Source organism: Megascapheus bottae, chromosome 7 (genome assembly GCF_031878675.1).
Source record: "Megascapheus bottae isolate mThoBot1 chromosome 7, mThoBot2.hap1, whole genome shotgun sequence".
Lineage (NCBI taxonomy): Eukaryota > Metazoa > Chordata > Mammalia > Rodentia > Geomyidae > Megascapheus > Megascapheus bottae.
The window spans coordinates 7,775,334-7,795,526 of NC_143515.1; the positions used below are offsets into that span (position 1 = coordinate 7,775,334).

The following is a 20,193-nucleotide window of genomic DNA, read 5'->3' on the forward strand; positions in this document are numbered from 1 at the left end:
ATGCCTGGCTGAGATGGTGGTTTTCTGCTTCCATCTCCCACAGCATTTGCTGTCTATGCCAAAAGCCCAGGACCCATTCCCTGGCTCTAGTCTCCCCCTGTGAATAAAAGGCTTCATTCTACTTGGTGTGGCTGTCTAGTCTGTGCTTTACCTCACCTTGTGGCTATGTGGCAAGCTGCTTGGAAGGGCCCAGTGCTCTCAGCTGGGTTCTGGCTGCGTGCTGGGACACAGATAATGAGCAGATGTGAGAAAACCTTCTCTTCTTCGACTCACAGACAGGGAAGACACTCCTGATTTGAGAGAGAGAGAGAGAGAGAGAGAGAGAGAGAGAGAGAGAGAGAGAGAGAGAGAGAGAGAGAGAGAGAGAGAGAGAGAGAGACAGAGAGAGAGAGAGAGAGAGAGACAGAGAGAGAGAGAGACAGAGAGAGAGAGACAGAGAGAGACAGAGAGAGAGAGACAGAGAGAGAGACAGAGAGAGAGAGACAGAGAGAGAGAGACAGAGAGAGAGAGGAAGGAGGAAGAGGAGGAGGAGGAGGAGGAGGAGGAGGAGGAGGAGGAGGAGGAGGAGGAGGAGGAGGAAGGAGGCAAAACAAAGCTAGGTTAAGGGATTGATTGACCAAGGCATGGAAATTTCAAAGCCCGAGCCAGAATGAGGCTGCTTCCAAGGCAGGGCAGGCCACTTCCATTCAGCCTGCCTTTCACTGTTAGATGCTCCAGTCTTAGGAGTTGAAGAGTTTTATTTTATACTCCTTTTCCACTCCTTCCTTTCCTTCTTTTCCTCCTTCTCTTTCCTTTCTTTCTCCTGATCTGCATGCACCTCCTTTGATTTTTAAGTGTTTGAGAAGGGATTTTGTTGTTGTTGTCCTTTATTAATTTCCACTTATTACCTTTTCCCTCTGGCTGTCTCTGTTCAAGCTCCAGTGTCTGGTCTAAATTAACCTTCCAAGATCTGACCCTTCTCCCTCTCTCTCTGGCCTCTGCAGGAAGTGGAGCAGCTCCTCCACAGCCTTGGAACCTGCCAATGCTGCCAGAAAGTAGACAGCCTATGAAAATAAACGGAAAGCCCTACATCTAGGACTCCAAAACCTCACCTTTGACCCAACAAAATGGGCCTATCAGCTGCTTTTTTCCTTCTCTTGCCTCTGTATTTCTTTTGCAAGAGAATGTCTGGCATGCTGGTGGTCTGGCTTGATGGGGCGTCTGACTAACATGGCTGTGAAGGTTTCGGGCAGGTAATCTAATGTAGTCCACCCTTCCTGGAAAGTGGGAATGCCAAGCCAGAGGGAAAGATTGGCTGTAGAAAAATCTGGGCTGAACACCCAAGCAAAGGCAGCATTCAGCCTGAAACAGTTATTCCAGAACTATCCTCTGGGGCTCCTGTAGTATCCCACACCTTGACAACTTACTCTTTTGGTTCTTGGGCTTGTTGATTCACCTATGATGTCAGTTCACTTCCTGGACCCTACATCAAACTGTGCCCCTAAATGCCATCCACACCCAAGAAGCACCTTTCAAGGGGCCCAGAAACAAAGCCCAGCGTGTTAGCCTGAACCAGGAAAACTGGGCAGGGGTGAGGGGGTGTGGGAGAGAGTCTCTCCGCAGGAGGGCAGTGACTTCATTCAATTCATTCGTTACACAAATATTTACCCAGTGCCCATGCCAAGCATGGTCCTGTGCCAGGCACTACATTATGGCTTCACAGTATATCTGAGCTTTAACCAACAAAGCTATGCAGCCCTTGGTTGAACACTGAAGAGATTGTCTGCTGATGAATGATATCAGGACAACCAGAAGAAAATGTGTCCCCTCCCCACCAACAAAACCTTTCCCAATTGTATCAGATGAGGCCCAGAGAAAAGCAGATTTCTCTCTGACATAATTAAAGATCACACTACAGTTAATATCTGCCAAAGGGAGAGAAAATGAAGCTCCATACATGCTGTTTCTCATGGAAGTCCAAGGGCCTCCAGAAAGGGGAAGGCACTGGGTATTCTTACTCACGTAGCTTGGGAAGTCAGACAAGCCTAGGCCAAGCCTACGCTGTCCAAGTGGACTTGCAGCCTTCCTGCCCTCTTTTGCAGTTTACATTCCCTCGTTTATATAAAGAAAACGAAAGCATTGATCTGTTACAAGGAGAATTCAAAATAGCAAGTGTCAGCATGATGAGATGTTCATTAGGAGATGCTCAGTTAAAAGGACCTGGGCCATACTGATGCATGGTCCTTCATGCAGAGAGCAGAAGAAGGGAACAGCAGACAGGAGCACCTCTCCTGTGCCAGCCCTCTGCTAGGCACAGGTGTTCTCATTCAGTCTTCCTGACAAACTGGTGTGTGGGCCCTGTGAGAATGGGAACCTGAGTTGTGGACGGTGTTAACATTTACAGTTGTACCTGCACCAAAAAAAAAAAAAAATGGAGAGGGAAATTGTATTAGGGGAGGAGCTGCCAGTTGAGATTGCAGCTGCCTGTGTCACCTGTTTTGGGGTAAAAGCCTGTGTCAACTATTTGCCAAGTAAGGAAGTTTCATTTCTGTTGAAGGTGTAAGGTGGCAGACTGGGTAGGTCCCAGGAGCATTTGATTGACCATCTGGTTAGGGAAGGCTCTTGCCCTTTCTGTGAGGCTATCTAAAAAATCTAAGGTAAGATTCAAAGTAAAGCAAAGATGGATGTAAGGGGGCCCAGCAGATACAAAATCCATGTGGCTAGAGGCGCCATAAGGGATGATTGTGGAGATGATGCAGTGTCCGGCACGTAAGTCAGTGGCAAGCTTGTCCAGTATCTGTATATTTTTTTTTCTACCTGTCCTAAACTGTTTACATAGTAGCAACACTTTTCCCTTAAAAAGATGCATGTCTTACCTTTTCCTGCAGTGAGGAGGTTCAGGGCACTCCTAGTTTGGAATGTAACATCAGCCAACAAATTAAGTTGAGTTTGTAAAAGGTGCAGGATCTCGGATGAGCCCCCAGTAGAGGAGAGTAGACATTTACTGAGTTGCTGGCTTGATATTATGGAATGGTAGCACCTCCCACCAGAGGTGATGGAAGACACCAAGCTCTCTCCCACCAGGACTGGGAGAGAAATGGGTCGTTTCTGTTGGCCTAGATGGGGGTTTAAGGCAAGGGGGCTTAAAGTTTTGAACTCAGTGAGGTGGTACAAAGTGCACTGTGGAACTGGAGAGACCAGTATTCAGGGAAGGGAGAGCCTAGACCAATACACCTGGCTGTACAAAATGATGGCTCCACTGAGGCTGGCCAGGGACTTGGTGATGGAGGTGTTTGTTTGGCAAATGTTGAGATTTGACAGGACACCCAAGGAGTTATAAGCTGTATAGCAGGGGAATTAGTATCATCTACGGGGAGATTTGAGGGCTGTAGTGTGATGGATGAGGAAAAGGTTTTATTTTAAGCAGAGATGTTAAGTTGGAACAAAGCATGAGGGATTGTTATAGCCGAGCACAAAGAAAACAATTTGTTGCAATTAAAAGCTTGGAGAAGGAGAGACTGGTTTAGCAGGTTTCTCCAGGTAAGGGGCTCGTAGAAGGATAGAGAATTTCCAAGGCAATTAGAGGATTTTTTAAAATGATACAGACCACCATTTCAAGGGCTGTTTTGAGGTTTCTGGGATCATACATCCAGTAAATTTCAATTGTAGAGGTAATGTTACAGGTGCAGGGGTTTTGTTTTGTTTTGGTTTTTGTCAGTGATGGAGCTTGAACTTTGAGCCTGGGTGCTGTCCCTGACTTCTTCAGCTCAAGGCTACTGCTCTATCACTTGAGCCACAAAGCTACTTCTGGTTTTCTGATGATTAATTGAAGAGTCTCACTGACTTTAGTGCCTGGGCTGGCTTTGAACTGTGATCCTCAGATCTCAGCCTCCTGAATAGCTAGGATTACAGGTGTGAGCCACCAGCACCTGGCATAGGTTTTTAAATGGTTACTTCCTGGGCTAAAAGTTTGCCAGGGTCTGGGTGATGGCAGTAATGAAATTTGTAGTTCCGGGAGGAGCAGCCATTAGTAGTGTCCTGTTTGCAATAGTTATTGTCCTAATCTGAGGTGAAACAGGATTATTTGGGAACATAGTAGTAATTTCCATTTCCAAGGCAATTACATCGTGAAGTACAGGCCTGTTCTACAACAAAAGAAAAGACTATGGGAGGTGCACGAGGCTGACCAGAATACTTGTTGGGAAGTGGGTGTGATAATATAAAGGTGTCGGGCACATGGGTTATGTTTCTGGGGCTCCATTCGAGCACAGGCCATGCGCTGTACAGTTCCCAGCATACCCAGAGCAAGGAAAAACACTGCATGGAACAGAAAAAGGTAAGGGAGTGAAAAAACAAGTGAGGAAACATTTATATCTCTTCTGGAGTAAAGTCGGATAACGAGTCTTACAAATATAAATCCTGCACTAAATACAGAAGAATAAGATGGGTATGGTTATACGCTCTAGGGTAGAAATAGAGTTTGGTCCAAAACTGGAGAAATTGATAGTAATGGAATGAGCAGAAAAGGGGGTTACTTATCCGTAGAGACTGGATGCTCAGGATGTGTTGATGCTGTCAAGTCTTCCGGAATGTTGGGCAGGCTTGGCTCCACTTTTTTTGTAATCCACAAGGACAGGGATCCTGTGGAAAATGCAATGTAGAAGGGTGCCAAAGGCTGAATGAGTTTTATATTACAGTTGTGACTTCAATGCAGGAGGCTGTGGACCTTGGTGGCTGTTGAGGTGGTAAGAATACCAGGGTGGGGACTGTCCCCTTTAGTAGGAAGGCTGAAGGAGTAAGTGGAGGACTGAGGTTGATGGGTATTGGAGGTATAGACTAAGCCTGTGAGCTGTAAGTGTGATTGGGAAAGGGTAGGGAGGGTTGGGGAGCTTGTTGCTCAACATAGTCATAGAGATAGGTCCCCAAGTGTTAAAGAAGAGCTGGAAGCAGAGAGGAGTCAAGGGGAAGAGGAGGCAGGAGGGTGGACTTTAGGGGTAGAAGGCAAAGTTGTTATTCAGTCTGGGAGAAGGCAGCAAGTGGCAACTGTTATTTATTCCTTGGATAAAATCTAAAAGAAAGCTTACAAGGCAGGGGCTGACCAATAAGGAATGATATTAGAGACCACACAAATGGCAGAAGGAAGGGTTTGGGCATAACATTAAAATTTGGATGACTTGGCTAGCCTGGCTAGTTTCTACTTCCTGTCTTCCAGGCATCCTGGAGTTGGTGAAAAATGTCTCTAGCTACTTCTGACACCTGGCAGCTAGCTAGGCGAGAGTATGATAAACTGGCTAAAGGATAAGCAGGCAGAGCTGGGCGCTGGTGTTTCACGCCTGTAATCGTAGCAACTCAGTAGGCTGAGATCTGAGATCTGAGGATCATGGTTCAAAGCCCAGGCAGGAAAGTCTGTGAGACTCTTATCTCTAATCAACCACCAGAAAACTGGAAGTGGCACACAGCTTAAGTGGTAGAGCACCAGCCTTGAACTGAAGAGCTCAGGGACAGTGCTCAGGACCAGAGTTCAAGGATAAGCAGTCAGAAGCTAGACCTGGATTGGTTAAAGACCTGATGGGAAGCTTTGGTAGATGTCTGGATTTTAGAGTGTGTATGGGAGACCCAGAAGCTGCCAAAACTATCTGTCCCGAATCTAAGACTCATTTTAAGTTTCTGTCCAGTTAGAAGATAGGTATGAACATTTAACAGACAGGTCAGAGTGACTTTGTCTAGGATGTGACATGATCTCCTCTTCTCAGGATCCCCCATTGTCAGGACTAGCTTTGTTGGGGGGCAGGTATCTAGGTGCTCATTGTTGGAATAGCTTGTCCCAGCTGACATTTCTGCTCACTGGCCTGTATGCTGTCCTCGAGCTCTTTTGTTCAAGGATAGCACTTTATCATTTTGAGCTACAGGGTCACTTCTGGTGTTTTTTGAGTAGTGCATCGGAGATAAGCGTCTCAGAGGGACTTTTTTTTTTTTTTTTTTAAACTAAGGCTGGCTTCAAACTGCAATCTCAGATCAAATGACTCTGTCACAAAACCTTTTCTTTCCAATTGAAGCAACAAAATACTAAATAGAATTTACTTGTAACTTGTTAAGATTTGACCAACAAATAATTATATATGTATGTTTATATATCTACACACACACACACACACACACACACACACACACACACACACACACATACACACACCCACTGAGCAATCAAACCCAGAGCTTCGTGCATGCCAGGCAAGCACTCTACCACTAGGCCACACTCCCAGCCCATTGCCAGAGCTATTTTTCTGTAAGCCTGAATAAAGGATACAAATCTGCAATAACAAAACTCAGGAGACATGATGAGGGTTGCAAAATAATGACTGCTTAACTGAATATGGCACTTTAGGATCCTACTTATGATTGGAACCATTGCCAGCTCTGTATCCAAGGCGGCTTACATGCTTGAGAAATACACCATGGTCTAGTGGTAGAGTGCTTGCCTATTCCTCGGTACCACATACACAGAAAAAACCAGAACTGGTGCTATGGCTCAAGTGGTAGATAGAGCTCTAGCCTTGAGAAAGCCCAAGGACAGTGCCCAGGTTGTGAGTTCAACACCTAGGCATGGAAAAAAAAAAACCCCAACAACAACAAAAAACTTGACAAACTTACTGCACAAAAAGTACTTTTATAGATAGACATAAAGAATGAGGTGCTGATTTTACATCAGTGTATTAATCTTGACCTTTTAAAAATCACAGGCAACTTGGATACATATTAAATTTCCTAACTTGACTCTTATAAATTGTACACTTCTTTTATTCTAAGGCTTTTGGAGCCAGTTACCAGAGAATCTTTAAAACAACTTTGGTAAAGAGATATATTAGCATATAACTTGACCTTTAAATGCTAGCTAGAACTTGCGGGTGGGGGGAGGAGATGAAAACCTATCACATGGCCAAGATGCCAGGACTAGCAAAAAAAGAGAGGAAATTTAGTAAAGAAAGCTTTGGAAAGGGAAATGGAAGAAACAATAACAACCAAAAAATGGTAACTGGGTGCCTGTGGCTCACACCTGTAATCCTAGCTACTCAGGAGGCTGAGATCTGAGGTTTGCAGTTCAAAGCCAGCCCAGTCACTAAAAAGTCTGTGAGACTCTCATCTCCAATTAACCACCAGAAAACTGGAAGTGGTGCTGTGGCTCAAGGGCTCAGGGAATAGCCTTGAGCTGAAGAGCTTAGGGAGAACACCCAGGCTCAGAGTTTAAGTCCCATAACCAATTAAAAAAGTAAAACAAGCTACGGAAGGTTTGAGTATATAGCTGATGCTATCAGTAGGTCTTAAAAGATTGAGCTTATGAGTAAAGTTGGTTGGTATGTAATTAAGTTGGCTATGATTTAAATAAGGTTAACATTAATACATTGATGTAAAACCAGCATGTCATTTTTTTTGTGTGAGTCCCAGGGCTTAAACTCAGGACCTGAGCACTGTGCTAAGGCTTTCTCAAGGCTAGAGCTCTACCACTTGAGCCACAGCACCACTTCCAGCTTTTTCTATGTATGTGGTACCAAGGAATCAAACCAGGGTCTTTGTGCATGCAGGGCAAGCACTCTATCACTAGACCAAACCCCCAGCCCAGCATATCATCCTTTATATGTCCATCTATTAAAGTAATTGTTTGCCAAGTCTGATTCTTGGCATGGTGCTGGCACAAAAACAGGGGCCAGGAGTATAGCCTAATGGTAGAGTTCAAGGGGTAGAGCATTACTAGTCTTGAGCAAAAATGAGTCCAAGGACAGTGCCCAGGCCGTGAGTTCAAGCCGTAGGACTGGAAAAAAAATTAAAGTTAAAAACCAAAAACCAAAACCAAAACAAAACCCTGTCATTTGATTTCTAAGGGTTTCTAAGAGAACTCAGACTCAAGGGAAAAAATGGCTGTTTTAAAATGGGCTGCCTTGAGGCACTAGTACCTAGTGCTTCAAGGTTTCTTATGGTTAACTGAAATACAAATGAAAATTAAACGTAAAATGCTAGGGGAAAGGTTATTAAAAAGGTTTTGGGGAAAACCATCAGGAATTGGTTCCTGGAAATAGAATTTGGAAGTAAAAATTGCCCTAAATGTTTATTTCAAAGTAGAGAAAGGACTACCAAAATGATTGCTTAATTGCTATTCCAGTTTGTCTGTAGCAATTACAGGCAGGCCCACAGAGGGACAGATGATTCTTATAAGTTTGTCAGATGTTACTTTGTCCCTTAATAAGCTCCATGCTTAGGAACTATTTCTACTGACCTCCTTGTTGCTTCATTGGAGTAAAGTGGCTTTTTGTAAAGACTCATTGGTCTGAGAACTGCTGTTCAAAGCCAGCCTGGGAAGAAAAAGATTCCTGTGAGACTCTCATCTCTATATGGACAGCAGAATACTGAAAAAAAAAAATGGGAATGTGAAACTGTGGCACAAAAAGGTAGAGCACCAGTCAGTCTTGATCTGGAGAGCTCAGGGACAGTGCTCAAGCCCTGAGTTCAAGTCCAGTGATCAACCAAGGGAAAGACCAATGGAACATTTATCTCAGCATGAAGGAGATACTCTGGGAACAAAGCAGCAAAGTATCTATAGACAGTGAAAAGACATTTCCGATGGCAGAGACGGCGTCAGATCCTGGAGTCACTTGTGCTCGGCCCTTCAAAAGTAATCAAGCTGGGAGGTCATAGGAAAGTAGTTTGCTAGCATCCCTTCTAATGCCACGACCGCCTACTTCATCACTGGGCAGGACCTTATACCCAAGACAGTCGTTTGTGACAGTAGGTAATAAAAGCGAAGATTGTCAAATCGGGGGTGGGGGGGGGCGGTGGAAGAGTTTAAAATCCCAACCCCTGTATTGCTCAAAGGCCTAAATGGCAGTGATTTGAAGCTGGCACCAGCCACATAAATTCAGGAAAGGAAGTCTGTGAACCTGAGATTGTGTCCCTATTGAGAGCTGTCCAAGGCTTGCATAGATAACTTAGGCATTGTTAGGGTCATCAGACATCAGGTTCACCAAGCAGCCAGAAAAATGTTTTTGCAAACCAAAGTACTAAAGAGGCTGCAATGTAGCCCAAAAAGTCTGTGCAGCTACTAGAAGCTAAATGTATGCACCTTCCAGCATGGAGTATCATCTGATGATCTCTTGGCCTTCGTGCATGCTAGGTAAGCACTCTACCACTAGGCCAAACTCCAGGCTCCACGTTAAACTTCTTTAACCAGCCTGTAGAAATCTGCAGGCAAGTCAGCAGATGTGCAATCAGTCTGAGTTTCTGGGAGATACTGCTACCCAGCACAGACCCGGATTCTGAACACCCCAGCCCAGATAACTCAACACCCCCATGCCAACAGAAAATAGCCAGAAAAGTTCATGATGCCTGTTAGCCCTGGTCCTTCAAAATATTTCTACTACCTCCTCCTCAGGCTTTTGTGTTCCTAAGATAAAGCAGGACAAGTCTTACATCCCCCTCCAGAATATGAGGAGTCAGGTACCATCCATGCTACAGCTCCAAGATGGAGAAGGCATCCTCCATGTCTCCCTTATGTTTAACCAAGGTTTGGGTTGACTCCATTGTCATGGCTCTTAATGGAATGCTGTTTTCGTGTAAATCCTTCTTCATTCTGTATGGGATCTAGATCACCCTCTCCTTGCATATGGTAACCCAAGTTCTCAGTGCACGCTGTGCACATCCACTGAATTTCAGGGGTTGGCTGGTAAAGACCTTCTTATGATTCCAAGATGATAGAAGCAAGCCCTCCCCCTTCCTCTTTCAGTATGAATAAGCCTGGTAACTAGGATTATAAGCATGCGTCACTGTGCCTGCCTTGTGTCTCTGCTTCTTGTTTGTCATGAGTGGCTTCTTCTACATGCTCCCTAAGCCACGATGTTCTATATTGCTATAGGCCAAGAACCAAGAATTATATAGACTAAATGCTCTGAAACTGTGAGCTAAGTTAATCTTTCCCTCTGTACAATGTCAGGCATCTTGTCACTATGATGGAAAATTTGATTAATATACCCATAATATGTGTATCGATATGCTTGGAACTGGCCCATGCCTCTGTGGTTCTGTGTACTTTCCTCCTTTTCTTATTTCTTTTTTTTCCCTCAGACAGTGTTGATCTATATTCAAGACACTAATTATTTCCAACAACCAGGCAGGTGAAGTGATGCCAAGATCACAGTGGCCCTTAACTTGCTGCAGGCTCAGCTAAACTGTTTGGCAAACGTGGCTTCCAAACCAAAGATCCTTTGGATTTGTTAATGGCTGAAAAAGGGGGAGCCTGCCTTTTCTTGAGAAAAGTGTTGCTACTGTCTCAACATGACTGACAGCAGAACAAAGCATAAAAGCTGTAAGAAGATAGCTGCTAGCCTAAGAAGCTATCAGGAATCTCAGGTCTTTGATAGCTCCTTCTGGGGATCAATCACTCCTGGCTTATGCCTCTCTCAGGTCCACCAGCAGCAATTGTTTTGCCTTTTACTAATTTTACCTTGCATTTTTAAATACCTACAAAATATTCTCACGGACAGGAGAGGACCTTTACCAATTAAACTGTCAGCAAATACTTCTTGGATGGTTGAGCAACAATTTAGGGAGCCCTATTGACTACTTTGCTCCTTCCCGGCAGGAAGTAGCACTAGAAGAAATGACAGCCCATGTTCCTGACCTGGTACCCATACTAAACACAAAAAGGAGGAATGATAGCCTGACACGCTCTTCTTCCCAGATTGGCTGACAAAGAGCCCTTTTGGTGCAGGCAGCTGATTTGTCTGTGTGGTCTACTGGGATGGGTACTTTCATTGAATAACTAGGATTATAAGCAGGGGCCACTGCCTGCCTTGTGTCTCTGCTTCTTGTCTGTCATAAGGTGAGCAGCTTCTTCTACATACTCCTCAAGCCACCATATTCTGTTTTGTTTTAGGCCTACAACCAAGAATTATATAGACTAAATCCTCTAAAACTGTGAGCTAAGTTAATCTTTCCTTCTGTACATTGTCAGGCATCTTGTCACTGTGATGGAAAATTTGACCAATACACCCATACTATGTGTATCGATATGCTTGGAACTGGCCCATGCCTCTGTGGTTCTGTGTACTTTCCTTCATTCTTTCTTTTTTTCCTCAGACTGAGTTAATCTATATTCAAGACACTATTTCTTCTGCCCACTCAAACCTGAGTCTGCTTAATACATTTTTTCATTTGTTATTGTACTTTTCAATGTTAGAATTGTCAACCAAAAAAATAAATAAAAAAGCCAGAACAAGGCAGAACACACGCTTGTTACCAAGATTCAGTCATTCTTCTTAATTAAATTCTTCTTAGGTGGTTCACTACAGGGGGAAAAAAACAAAACAAAACACTGTTTATTTTTACAAGTTCCCCTCCCCCATCTTTTTGCGGGGGGTGGGGGTGGCGGTGGGGGTGGGGGTAGGGGTGGGAGTCCTAGCTTGAACTCAGGGCCTGAGCAGTCCTTGGGCTTTCTCTAGGCTAGAGCTCTACCACTTGAGCCACCGCACCACTTCCAGCTTTTTCTATCTATATGGTATTGAGGAACCATACTTGGGTTTTCGTGCATGTTAGATAAGCACTCTACAGTCCTTTCTCACCCCATTTTTTTCTTTTTTTATGAATCATGGGGCTTGAACTCTGGGCCTGGGTGTTGTCCCTGAGCTCTTCAGCTCAAGGCTACCACCCTACCACTAGAGCCACAGCCCCACTTCCCATTTTCTAGTGATTAATTGGAGATAAGAGTCTCACGGACTTTAGTGCCGGGCTGGCTTTGAACCTTGATCTTCAGATCTTAGCCTTCAGAGTAGATAGGATTACAGGCATGAGCCACCATGCCTGGCTGTCTCCCCCCATTTTTAATGATAGGGTAAAAATTCACATATCCTCACTTGCCATTTTCTGTGCTATTACCTCTCCTCCCCATTTCTTGTTCTTGTTAAAATAAGCAGGCAATTTACGAGTCTGAATCAAGTTTCGAGCTTTGTAATAGCAGCAAAACTCTCCTGCTGAGCTATATCCTCAGCTCCCAGCTCTTCTGTAGCTTGAGACAGATACACATATTGCCCATACCTGCCTCAGTGACTAGGGGAGTTCATGTAGTTAACCTTCTGGCTCTATTTTAGTATTTGGGAGTTACCACAACAGACCAGTCCCGGATGCCAGGAAGATCAAGATAAAGGAGTTGGGAAACTTCGCTTAGCCTTGTTTTCAGTTCATAGGCCGCTGTTTTCTTACTGTGCCCTCGCATGGCAGAAGTGGAGAGTGCTCTCTTTCAAGGGCATTCATGCCATTCACGACCTAATCGCCTTCCCAAAACTCTACCTAACTGCATCCTCTGTGGAGTTAGACTGTTAACACAGTCCTCTAGGAGAATGGCTTGCCTTGTCCATAGCACTTTGTTTTGGCATTGCTTTTATTTTCCAGGCAATGTGCTTCTTCTAATCTCGCTTCCAATTCTTCAGATCAGCAGAATCACAGGTGTTGTGTCTGCCATGGAGGTAAAACAACCTGTGCAATCTTCACCCATGCACTCAGTTCCCTCCAAATGCCCTGGGCTTTGTCTCATGTCACTATCTTCAAGTAGCCATCATTCTAACTTGTCCACTTACACACTCTGTGGGAAGAATTGATCTTTCTCTGTCCATTATCAGAACTTAGCTCACAATTATATATATATATATATAATTATATATATAATATATATATGTATAATATAGGTTAATTGGAGATAAGAGTCTCACAAACTTTAGTGCCCAGGGTTGGCTTTGAACAGCAAGCCTCAGATCTTAGCCTTCAGAGTAGCTAGGATTATAGGTGTGAGTCACCACGCCTGGCCTGACCACAATTATATTTTATAAACGTAAATTCTTGATTTCAAAAAGTAGTTTAAAAGCAGTGAAAAGGTCAACTTGCTGCTGTTCGTGTGCGTGTGTCTGTTTGGTCCCAGGGTTTGAACTCAGGGCCTGGGTGCTATCCCTGAGCATTTTTTACTCAAAGATTGTGCTCTACTACTTGAGTAACAGCTTCACTTCTGGCTTTTTAGTTAACTGGAGATGAGTTCCAGGGACTTTCCTACTCAAGCTGCTTCAAACCGCAGTCCTCATCCCAGCCTTCTGAGTAGCTAGGATTACAGGTGTGAGCTACTGGCACCCAGCTCACTCTTGTAGTGTAATTCTTAGATCCAGATATGTAAATGCCCAAACTTTTTTTTCCAAAAAAAGCAAGACAAACTTTATGGAGTATTTTATTTTCAGTACTTCCAGCAGTGGTGAAACAAAACAGATAGTGTTGCTACCTCCCTGGTCTCCATTCTACCCCAAGATCTCCATTCACAAAATCAGTGAGCAAGAACCAGAATTATCATCTACAAAAGTTCAGAGGCTATTAGGAAACAACAGCCACATGTAAGGATGCAGCAAGAGGTAAGCAAAGCACACAAAGTCTTCTCATGCCATCATCAACTCGCAGCATGTTCTTAAACACTATGTGTGGCTCTGGAGGCTGAGCCCAGGCTTTTTACACGCCAGGCATGTGCTCTGCCATGAAGCCATACCCCATATCTCTCTCTCTCTCTCTCTCTCTCTCTCTCTCTCTCTCTCTCTCTATATATATATATATATATATATATATATATATATATATATATGCATATGCCAGTCCTGGGGCTTGAACTCAGGGCATGGGCACCATCCTTGGGCTTTCTCAAGGCTAGCACTCTACCACGTGAGTCACAGCACCACTTCTGGCTTTTTTCTATGTATGTGGTACCGAGGAATCGAACCCGGGTCTTCATGCATGCTAGGTAAGCACTCTACCACTAGGCCAAACTCCCGGCCCCTCAAACTTATTTTTAATAGCTTAACACTTTAAAAAAATTTACAGTGCTTAGTGTTATTTTTTAATCCTTTTATATCCAAATTTGTTTCATGACATCTGGTAAGTAAAGCATATTTATCATATTTTTAAAGGCAAGAATTATGGGCAGAGTTAAGATTAGAACTCTTCAAAGACATTACTTTGGCACCACCTGCTGGATGATTTTTTGTTGTTGTTGTTGGTTGTAGAACCTGAACTCTGGGCCTGGGTCTTTTTTTTTTTTTCTTTTGCCAGTCTGGGCTTGAGCTCAGGGCCTGAGCACTGTCCTTGGACTTTCTCAAGGCTACAGCTCTACCACTTGAGCCTCAGCTCTACTCCTGGCTTTTTTCTATGTATGTGGTACTAAGGAATTGAACCCGGGCCTTCATGCATCCTAGGCAAGCACTCTACCAACTAGGCCAAACTCCCAGCCCTGGGCCTGGGCTTTGTCTCTGAGCTTTTCAGTTCAAGCTACTGCCCTACCCCTTGAGTCACAGCACCACTTCCAGTTTTCTGGAAATTAACTGGAGATAAGAGTCTCACAGACTTTTTAGTGACTGGGCTGGCTTTGAACCGCAATCCTCAGATCTCAGCCTCCTGAGTAGCTAGGATTACAGGTGTGAGCCACCACGCCTGGTAATTTTTTGAACAATTTTCTATACACAAACTTTCATCACAGCTTTTTATTCTCAGAAACAATTCTGAGGAAATATTATCATACTTGTTTACATCTAAATTCAGCATTTAGACCAATCTATAGTACTAGGAATTCATCTATAAACTATCACCTAACAGCAATTCGCCTTAGATAACTGCCAGCGGAATCTCTATCAAGCCTAACTGATAATTTCACCTTTTTTGTTTGCCTTTTTTTTTTTTTTTTTGCCAGTCTTGAGCTTGAGCTCAGGGCCTGGGCACTGTCCTTAGACTTTCTCAAGGCTAGAGCTCTTCCACTTGAGCCTCAGCACCACTTCTGGCTTTTTTCTATGTATATGGTACCGAGGAATCGAACCTGGGTTTTTGTGCATGCTAGGCAAGCATTCTACCACTAGGCCAAACTCCTGGCCCCTTTCTTTTGTTTTTCTCAGTTGTGGGTCTTGCATTTGGAGACTAGGTGCTGTCCCTGAGCTTTTTTGCTCAGTCATATGGAGCCACAGTGCCATTTCTGGGTTTTGTGTGGTTATCTGGTGATAAGAGTCTCATAGACTTTCCTCCTCAGAGTTGGCTTGAAACCATAATCCTGATCTCAGCCTCCTGAGTAGTGAGGATTGCAGATGTGAGCCACCTCTGCCCAGCTAATTTCACTTCTTTTTGGTTACACATTTTGTTTTGGTTTTATGTTTTGGGGCAGGCTTTCTATGTTGCTCAAGCTGGCTTTGCATTTCCCAGACAGGCAGGCTGCCTCTGGACTGAAAGATCCTCTCGTCTCTGCCTCTGGAGTGCTGGGGTAACAGATATATATGCACTACCATACCCACTTGCATTTTCCAAGATTCACTGAGAAAACTCTTGTTAAAATTTCATGTCCTGGGGCCAGGAGTTTGGCCTCATGGTAGAGTGCTTGCCTAGCATGCACGAAGACCTGGGTTCGATTCCTTGGTACCACATGCATGAGAAAAAAAAAAAAAAGCTAGAAGTGGTGCTGAGGCTCAAGTGGTAGAGCTCTAGCCTTGAGAAAGTCCAAGGACAGTGCTCAGGCCCTGAGCTAAAGCCCAGGACTGGCAAAAAAAAATAAAAAAATAAAAAAAATTTTCATGTCCTGCCCTCTCCTGGAGGCTATTTCCACGACAGATTTAATATTAAGAATCAATGATCCAAAGCCACTTGGCAATGTGGCTCAAGGGTAGGGTGGTAGCCTTGAGCTGAAGAGCTCAAGGACAATACTCAGGCTCAGAGTTCAAGCCCCATGACCGACAGAAAAAAATAAAAACCAATGATCCAAAACTTCAGAAGCATTTTACTAAAAGAACAAATATTAAGGCACAAAAACACACCAAGTTTTCACACAAAAATCCTTCAGGCTGCTTATGTCCTATATTCAAAGAAACTTTTTCCAATTTATAGAATTTAATACCTTCAAATAAAAAATATTTTAAACCTAAACTTACACCTCAAATAAGTGATATTTTACTGATTCTAAATTAGTTTAAGTATTTAGTTCCTGAATTATAATGTACACTTCCTTAAAAATTTGGTTTGACAGAACTTGAATAACTTGCTAAACTTCTCTTATAACAGATATAAGGTATGGTTCTTCATTTGACTTCTTGCATGCTAATCACAAGATAGTGCCAGAATGAAACAAGAAACTAGTACAGGGTCTTTTGACTTTAGTCATGGCTAGCTAGGGCAACAGATGCAAACCCCTTTCCAAAAGAGGATATAAAAATTAACCCTAAGCTGGGCACAGTGGCTCATGCCTGTAATCCAAGCTTCTCAGGAGGCCTCTAAAAAACGAAGTGGCACTGTGGCTCAAGGGTGGTAGCCTTGAGTTAAAGCGCTCAAGCAGAGCACCCAGGCCCAGAGTTCAAGCCCCAAGACCGACCCCCCCCCAAAAAAAATTAACCCTCTATGCCTATATGTACATTTTTATGCTTTCAGACTTGATGTTATAATAGTGAGAACATAATGTGCTATCATATAGAGAAGAAAGTCAGAACTGCAAGATAGCAAAGATGTAAAAGATTATTTCATTCACAGAATCAGTACAGGGACATTCTATAACCTGAAGCTTAAGATAGTCACCTACTTTCTTCTTACTTATCACAATAAACTAAATTGACTAGCTTCTAAATCAGGGGTGCAGAACCTTTTTCTTCAAAGACCATTTTGCATATAATGTTAGCCGGTATTATGTTTATATGAAAACCCATCCAGATTTACAGAACTTTGAATCTTTAGCCTTGTCAGGGCCAGACCAAATGATTTATGGACCATGAGTTGAATGTTTCCCATTCCAGTTAAAGTGTATTCAGTATTTAAATACTAATTGAATTCAAGCCATGAAAGGTTCTTAAGAAAATTTTATATCAAATATATCTGACATGAATAATTTAAATAAAGAATCCTTGAGCGTCTTGTCTACCCCTTATCCTTAGACCCTTTCACTTCTAGGCAGATGCATCCTGACTGCTTCCTAGAAGTCAACTGATGGGAGTACCGGCGAGGTGCCAACGACCAGGCTGAGGACTCACTCAGATGAGATGGGTGCTATGCAGTGGGCTGGGGGACACAGGACCCAGTGACCTCAATAGGAGCTGAGGAAATGGTGCCCTCAGGGTAGCCCTCCTGTTTCCTTGCAGGGCTCAGCAGGCCCTCACAGGAATACTCATCAAGAGATGACAATTTTCACTAAAAGGGACAAGACACGGTGATGCCCTTCTAAAAATGCCTCCGAGCAGCTTTCTTTGGATGAAGGGAAGTTTGCATTTCGACCCATCCCCATCACTGCATCAGCAGTGTCACTGCCTTGTCTAGCTGTGGGAAGAAGTGCGTCCACTGTCAGTACTGAGATCATGCAGCGGCATGTGAACCCATTACCACTCAGGCAATCAGCTTCCTATTCCTATTTGCTGAACAGACAGCACCCATGGGCTGTCAGCTATGCATTCTGGATTTCAGTATTCAACTGGACTCACAACTTGGGGCCAATCATCTCAAACTAGGGTAAAGTTTTAGCTAAAAACATTAATAAGACAATTTTGGGTTGTACACGTCTATCTATAACCCCTAGCACTTGGAAGGCAGACGGCAGAACTATGAGTTCAAAGCCACACTGGGCTACATGAGACCTTGTCTCCAAACCAAATCAAACAGAAAAGGCTGTGGTCACCTTCAGCTTCCTGAAACAAGTGGGCTAAATGGCAGAATGAGCACCATGCACTCTGGTTGGGAGCCCACCATGGAGGCAAGCATGAGGCGAGGGTGGCATCTTTACAACCAGGCCTTTCTCTGCAATGCTTACCAAAATGTTTGCCACTTTCCAAATGTTCAGTACTGAAATCAAATGTGCAAACATTTTTTAAGAGGCATTACCAGTTAAAAAAACAAAGCAAAGCAAAACAAAAAGAACAACAAAAAAACCCATCTTCCTTACTAACCTCTCTGAAATAAAGTAATTCAGAAAGCAAGCTTTGGAAAGAAAAAGAAAAAAATTGTTTTGTGGCTTTGGAGGAAAAATAACTATACATTACTAATCTTTGTTAGGATGTTCATGTTTCTACAATCAAAGTCCTCTGAAGTTATTCTCAATTCACAAGGCTAGAACTTCTTAACAGAAAAGACATCCACTAGTCTGTCTTTTGTTACTAGTCTAAATGTCTGCCAGCCCTGGATCTTTGGTCATGAAAGCAACAAAACATTCACATTTTCATCATGCTACATTCAATTGCCTTTCAAGCCTAGAAGAGTGTACAATTTAAAGGAGGTTATTAAAACGAATCTCAAATCATACAATACAAATGGTAACACAATAAAGAGTAAAACATGGTTAAAGATTGATTACAAGTTTAACTATAAAGTCTTTTGCAGTTAAATTATATGGTTAACGATTGATTACAAGTTAACTATAAAATCCTTTGCAGTTAAATTATAGTTTTATTATGATATAGAAAATGCTAAGATAATGTAAACAATACAGTGCTTCCCAGGAGGTTCCCAGCTCCATGGGGTAGAAGTGCTCTGGGGAACCAGTAGCTTAGGGCCTGTCAACTGCCCTGACAGACTTAGCAGCAGCACGTGTTCTCAAGGCCGAGGAAGGGAACAGTGGCAGGGCACGTGTTCAGAATTGAGCCTCAAGACTTCTCTCCTTGTGCACTCATATTCCCTGAGCTCAGGGAAGATCTAACTCCATGATTTGATGTGCACAGTGATATTTCCAAACAAGAGCTTTGTACAGACCAAAACAAAAAAAAAATTTTTTTAAGGCAAAATAAAACATAGAAAAACCATGCCTATTGTTAAAAATCACTTTAGTGTGAAAGTCAAAGAAAATTATCACTGAGTCTAGGAACTATAAATGTACAAGATGGAGACACTGATACAGTACACCTCAAAAATACGTTATCTCTTCAAAAGTGAGCAGAAAACAAACTTTTAAAAAATCTGAAATAATCATACTTTCCAGAGAAAATAGAACCCAAATCCATATACCTATCACTGCCACCTACAGGTGTTTGTGCATTATCTCAGTGTCATAATACTTTCTCAGATTATTTCCAAATCCAGGCAATTCAAAGAAACTAAGCTTAAACTTAGTTGTTTTATGGCAACAGTCACAAAACCCTCCCACTTGAATTCTTCAGTTTAATATACAGACTTACAAGATAACTTAACACAGTGAGAACTTATTATGCTATATCACAACAAAGCTCTGTTTCAGTCTTGATGAAAGGTGATCCTTTACCGTTAACTGAGTTTCAGTTACATAGGTTCCAATCACATTATCTTTTCTGAAGAAAACATTTTTTCAGCCATTTCAGATCTGGTCATGATTTCCTGAAGGAAAGTGAAAACATTTGTGTCAAGATGCTGATAATACACCCAACTCTAACAAAATCATTTGCTCTTCTAAAAACCACAATTTAATTTTTTTCAATAGCTACAGTTTGAAAAAAGTATCAGATACAGAAAATAAAACCATGCAACACATCCTCTCTAGTAATGTAATCAATGAGTTGCTGAGAAGGCCTTCTGTTACTTGGAAAACATGGCATGTTCTAGTTTTTCAGGGAGAGGCAGAAGCTGAAGTAAAATGGACCTCCCAAGCTGAGCTTGCCTGCAGTTTGGTCTCATCTCACTGAATTAATGAGTTTTTGAAATTATAAATCAATTATTTATCAAAATGAATATTCTACATAACCCTTTAAATGAAATTCTGTAGCTTATGAATTTATAGACTCATAAATCCAGAGGTTTGACTGCTGTGGAGCTACGGTTATTCTTAAACCTTTTCATTCTGTGTTTAAATCAGCACCCAGAAGCCAAACTTGTTTCATCTTTCACCACGCCATGTCCAGCTCACCTGAAGTGCAGCACGGCTTCTGCCGCCTACTCTCCTATCGCACGTGCTAAGGCTTCATGTTTTCATCCCTTCATCCCTCCACACTTATCCTACTTGATGCCCATCTGACCCACAACTAACCTTGCTTCCCACAAATTTGCCCAAACCCACATCCTATAAACGTATTTGTTCAGTAAATGCAAGAGAGAGAAACATCATCACTAAGCTAATAAAATATGAAGAGTATCAGAGATTAAGTGGCCACGTTAAAGTATTATCTAGCTGGGCACTAGTGGCTCACACTGGAATCCTAGCTATGCAAGAGGTTGAGATCTGAGAATCGCGGTGTG

At 42.9% G+C, this 20,193-nt stretch overlaps 1 protein-coding gene across 5 annotated transcripts in view; it reads right to left on the reverse strand.

Annotated features, from left to right (window-relative positions):
- The window catches only part of Tmem87b (transmembrane protein 87B), an 86,133-nt gene that overhangs the window by 15,834 nt on the left and 50,106 nt on the right, over positions 1 to 20,193 (reverse strand). For 2 of the 5 annotated variants that reach the window (XM_090336380.1, XM_090336376.1), the window contains exon 19: positions 19,084 to 19,338. In XM_090336380.1, the coding sequence (XP_090192506.1) occupies positions 19,279 to 19,338 (60 nt within the window). In that variant the 3' untranslated portion in view covers positions 19,084 to 19,278. Of the gene's footprint in view, positions 1 to 9,317; positions 11,310 to 18,418; positions 18,730 to 19,083; positions 19,339 to 20,193 lie in introns of those variants that run through there. The other 3 variants (XM_090336378.1, XM_090336377.1, XM_090336379.1) reach the window with 3 other exon arrangements.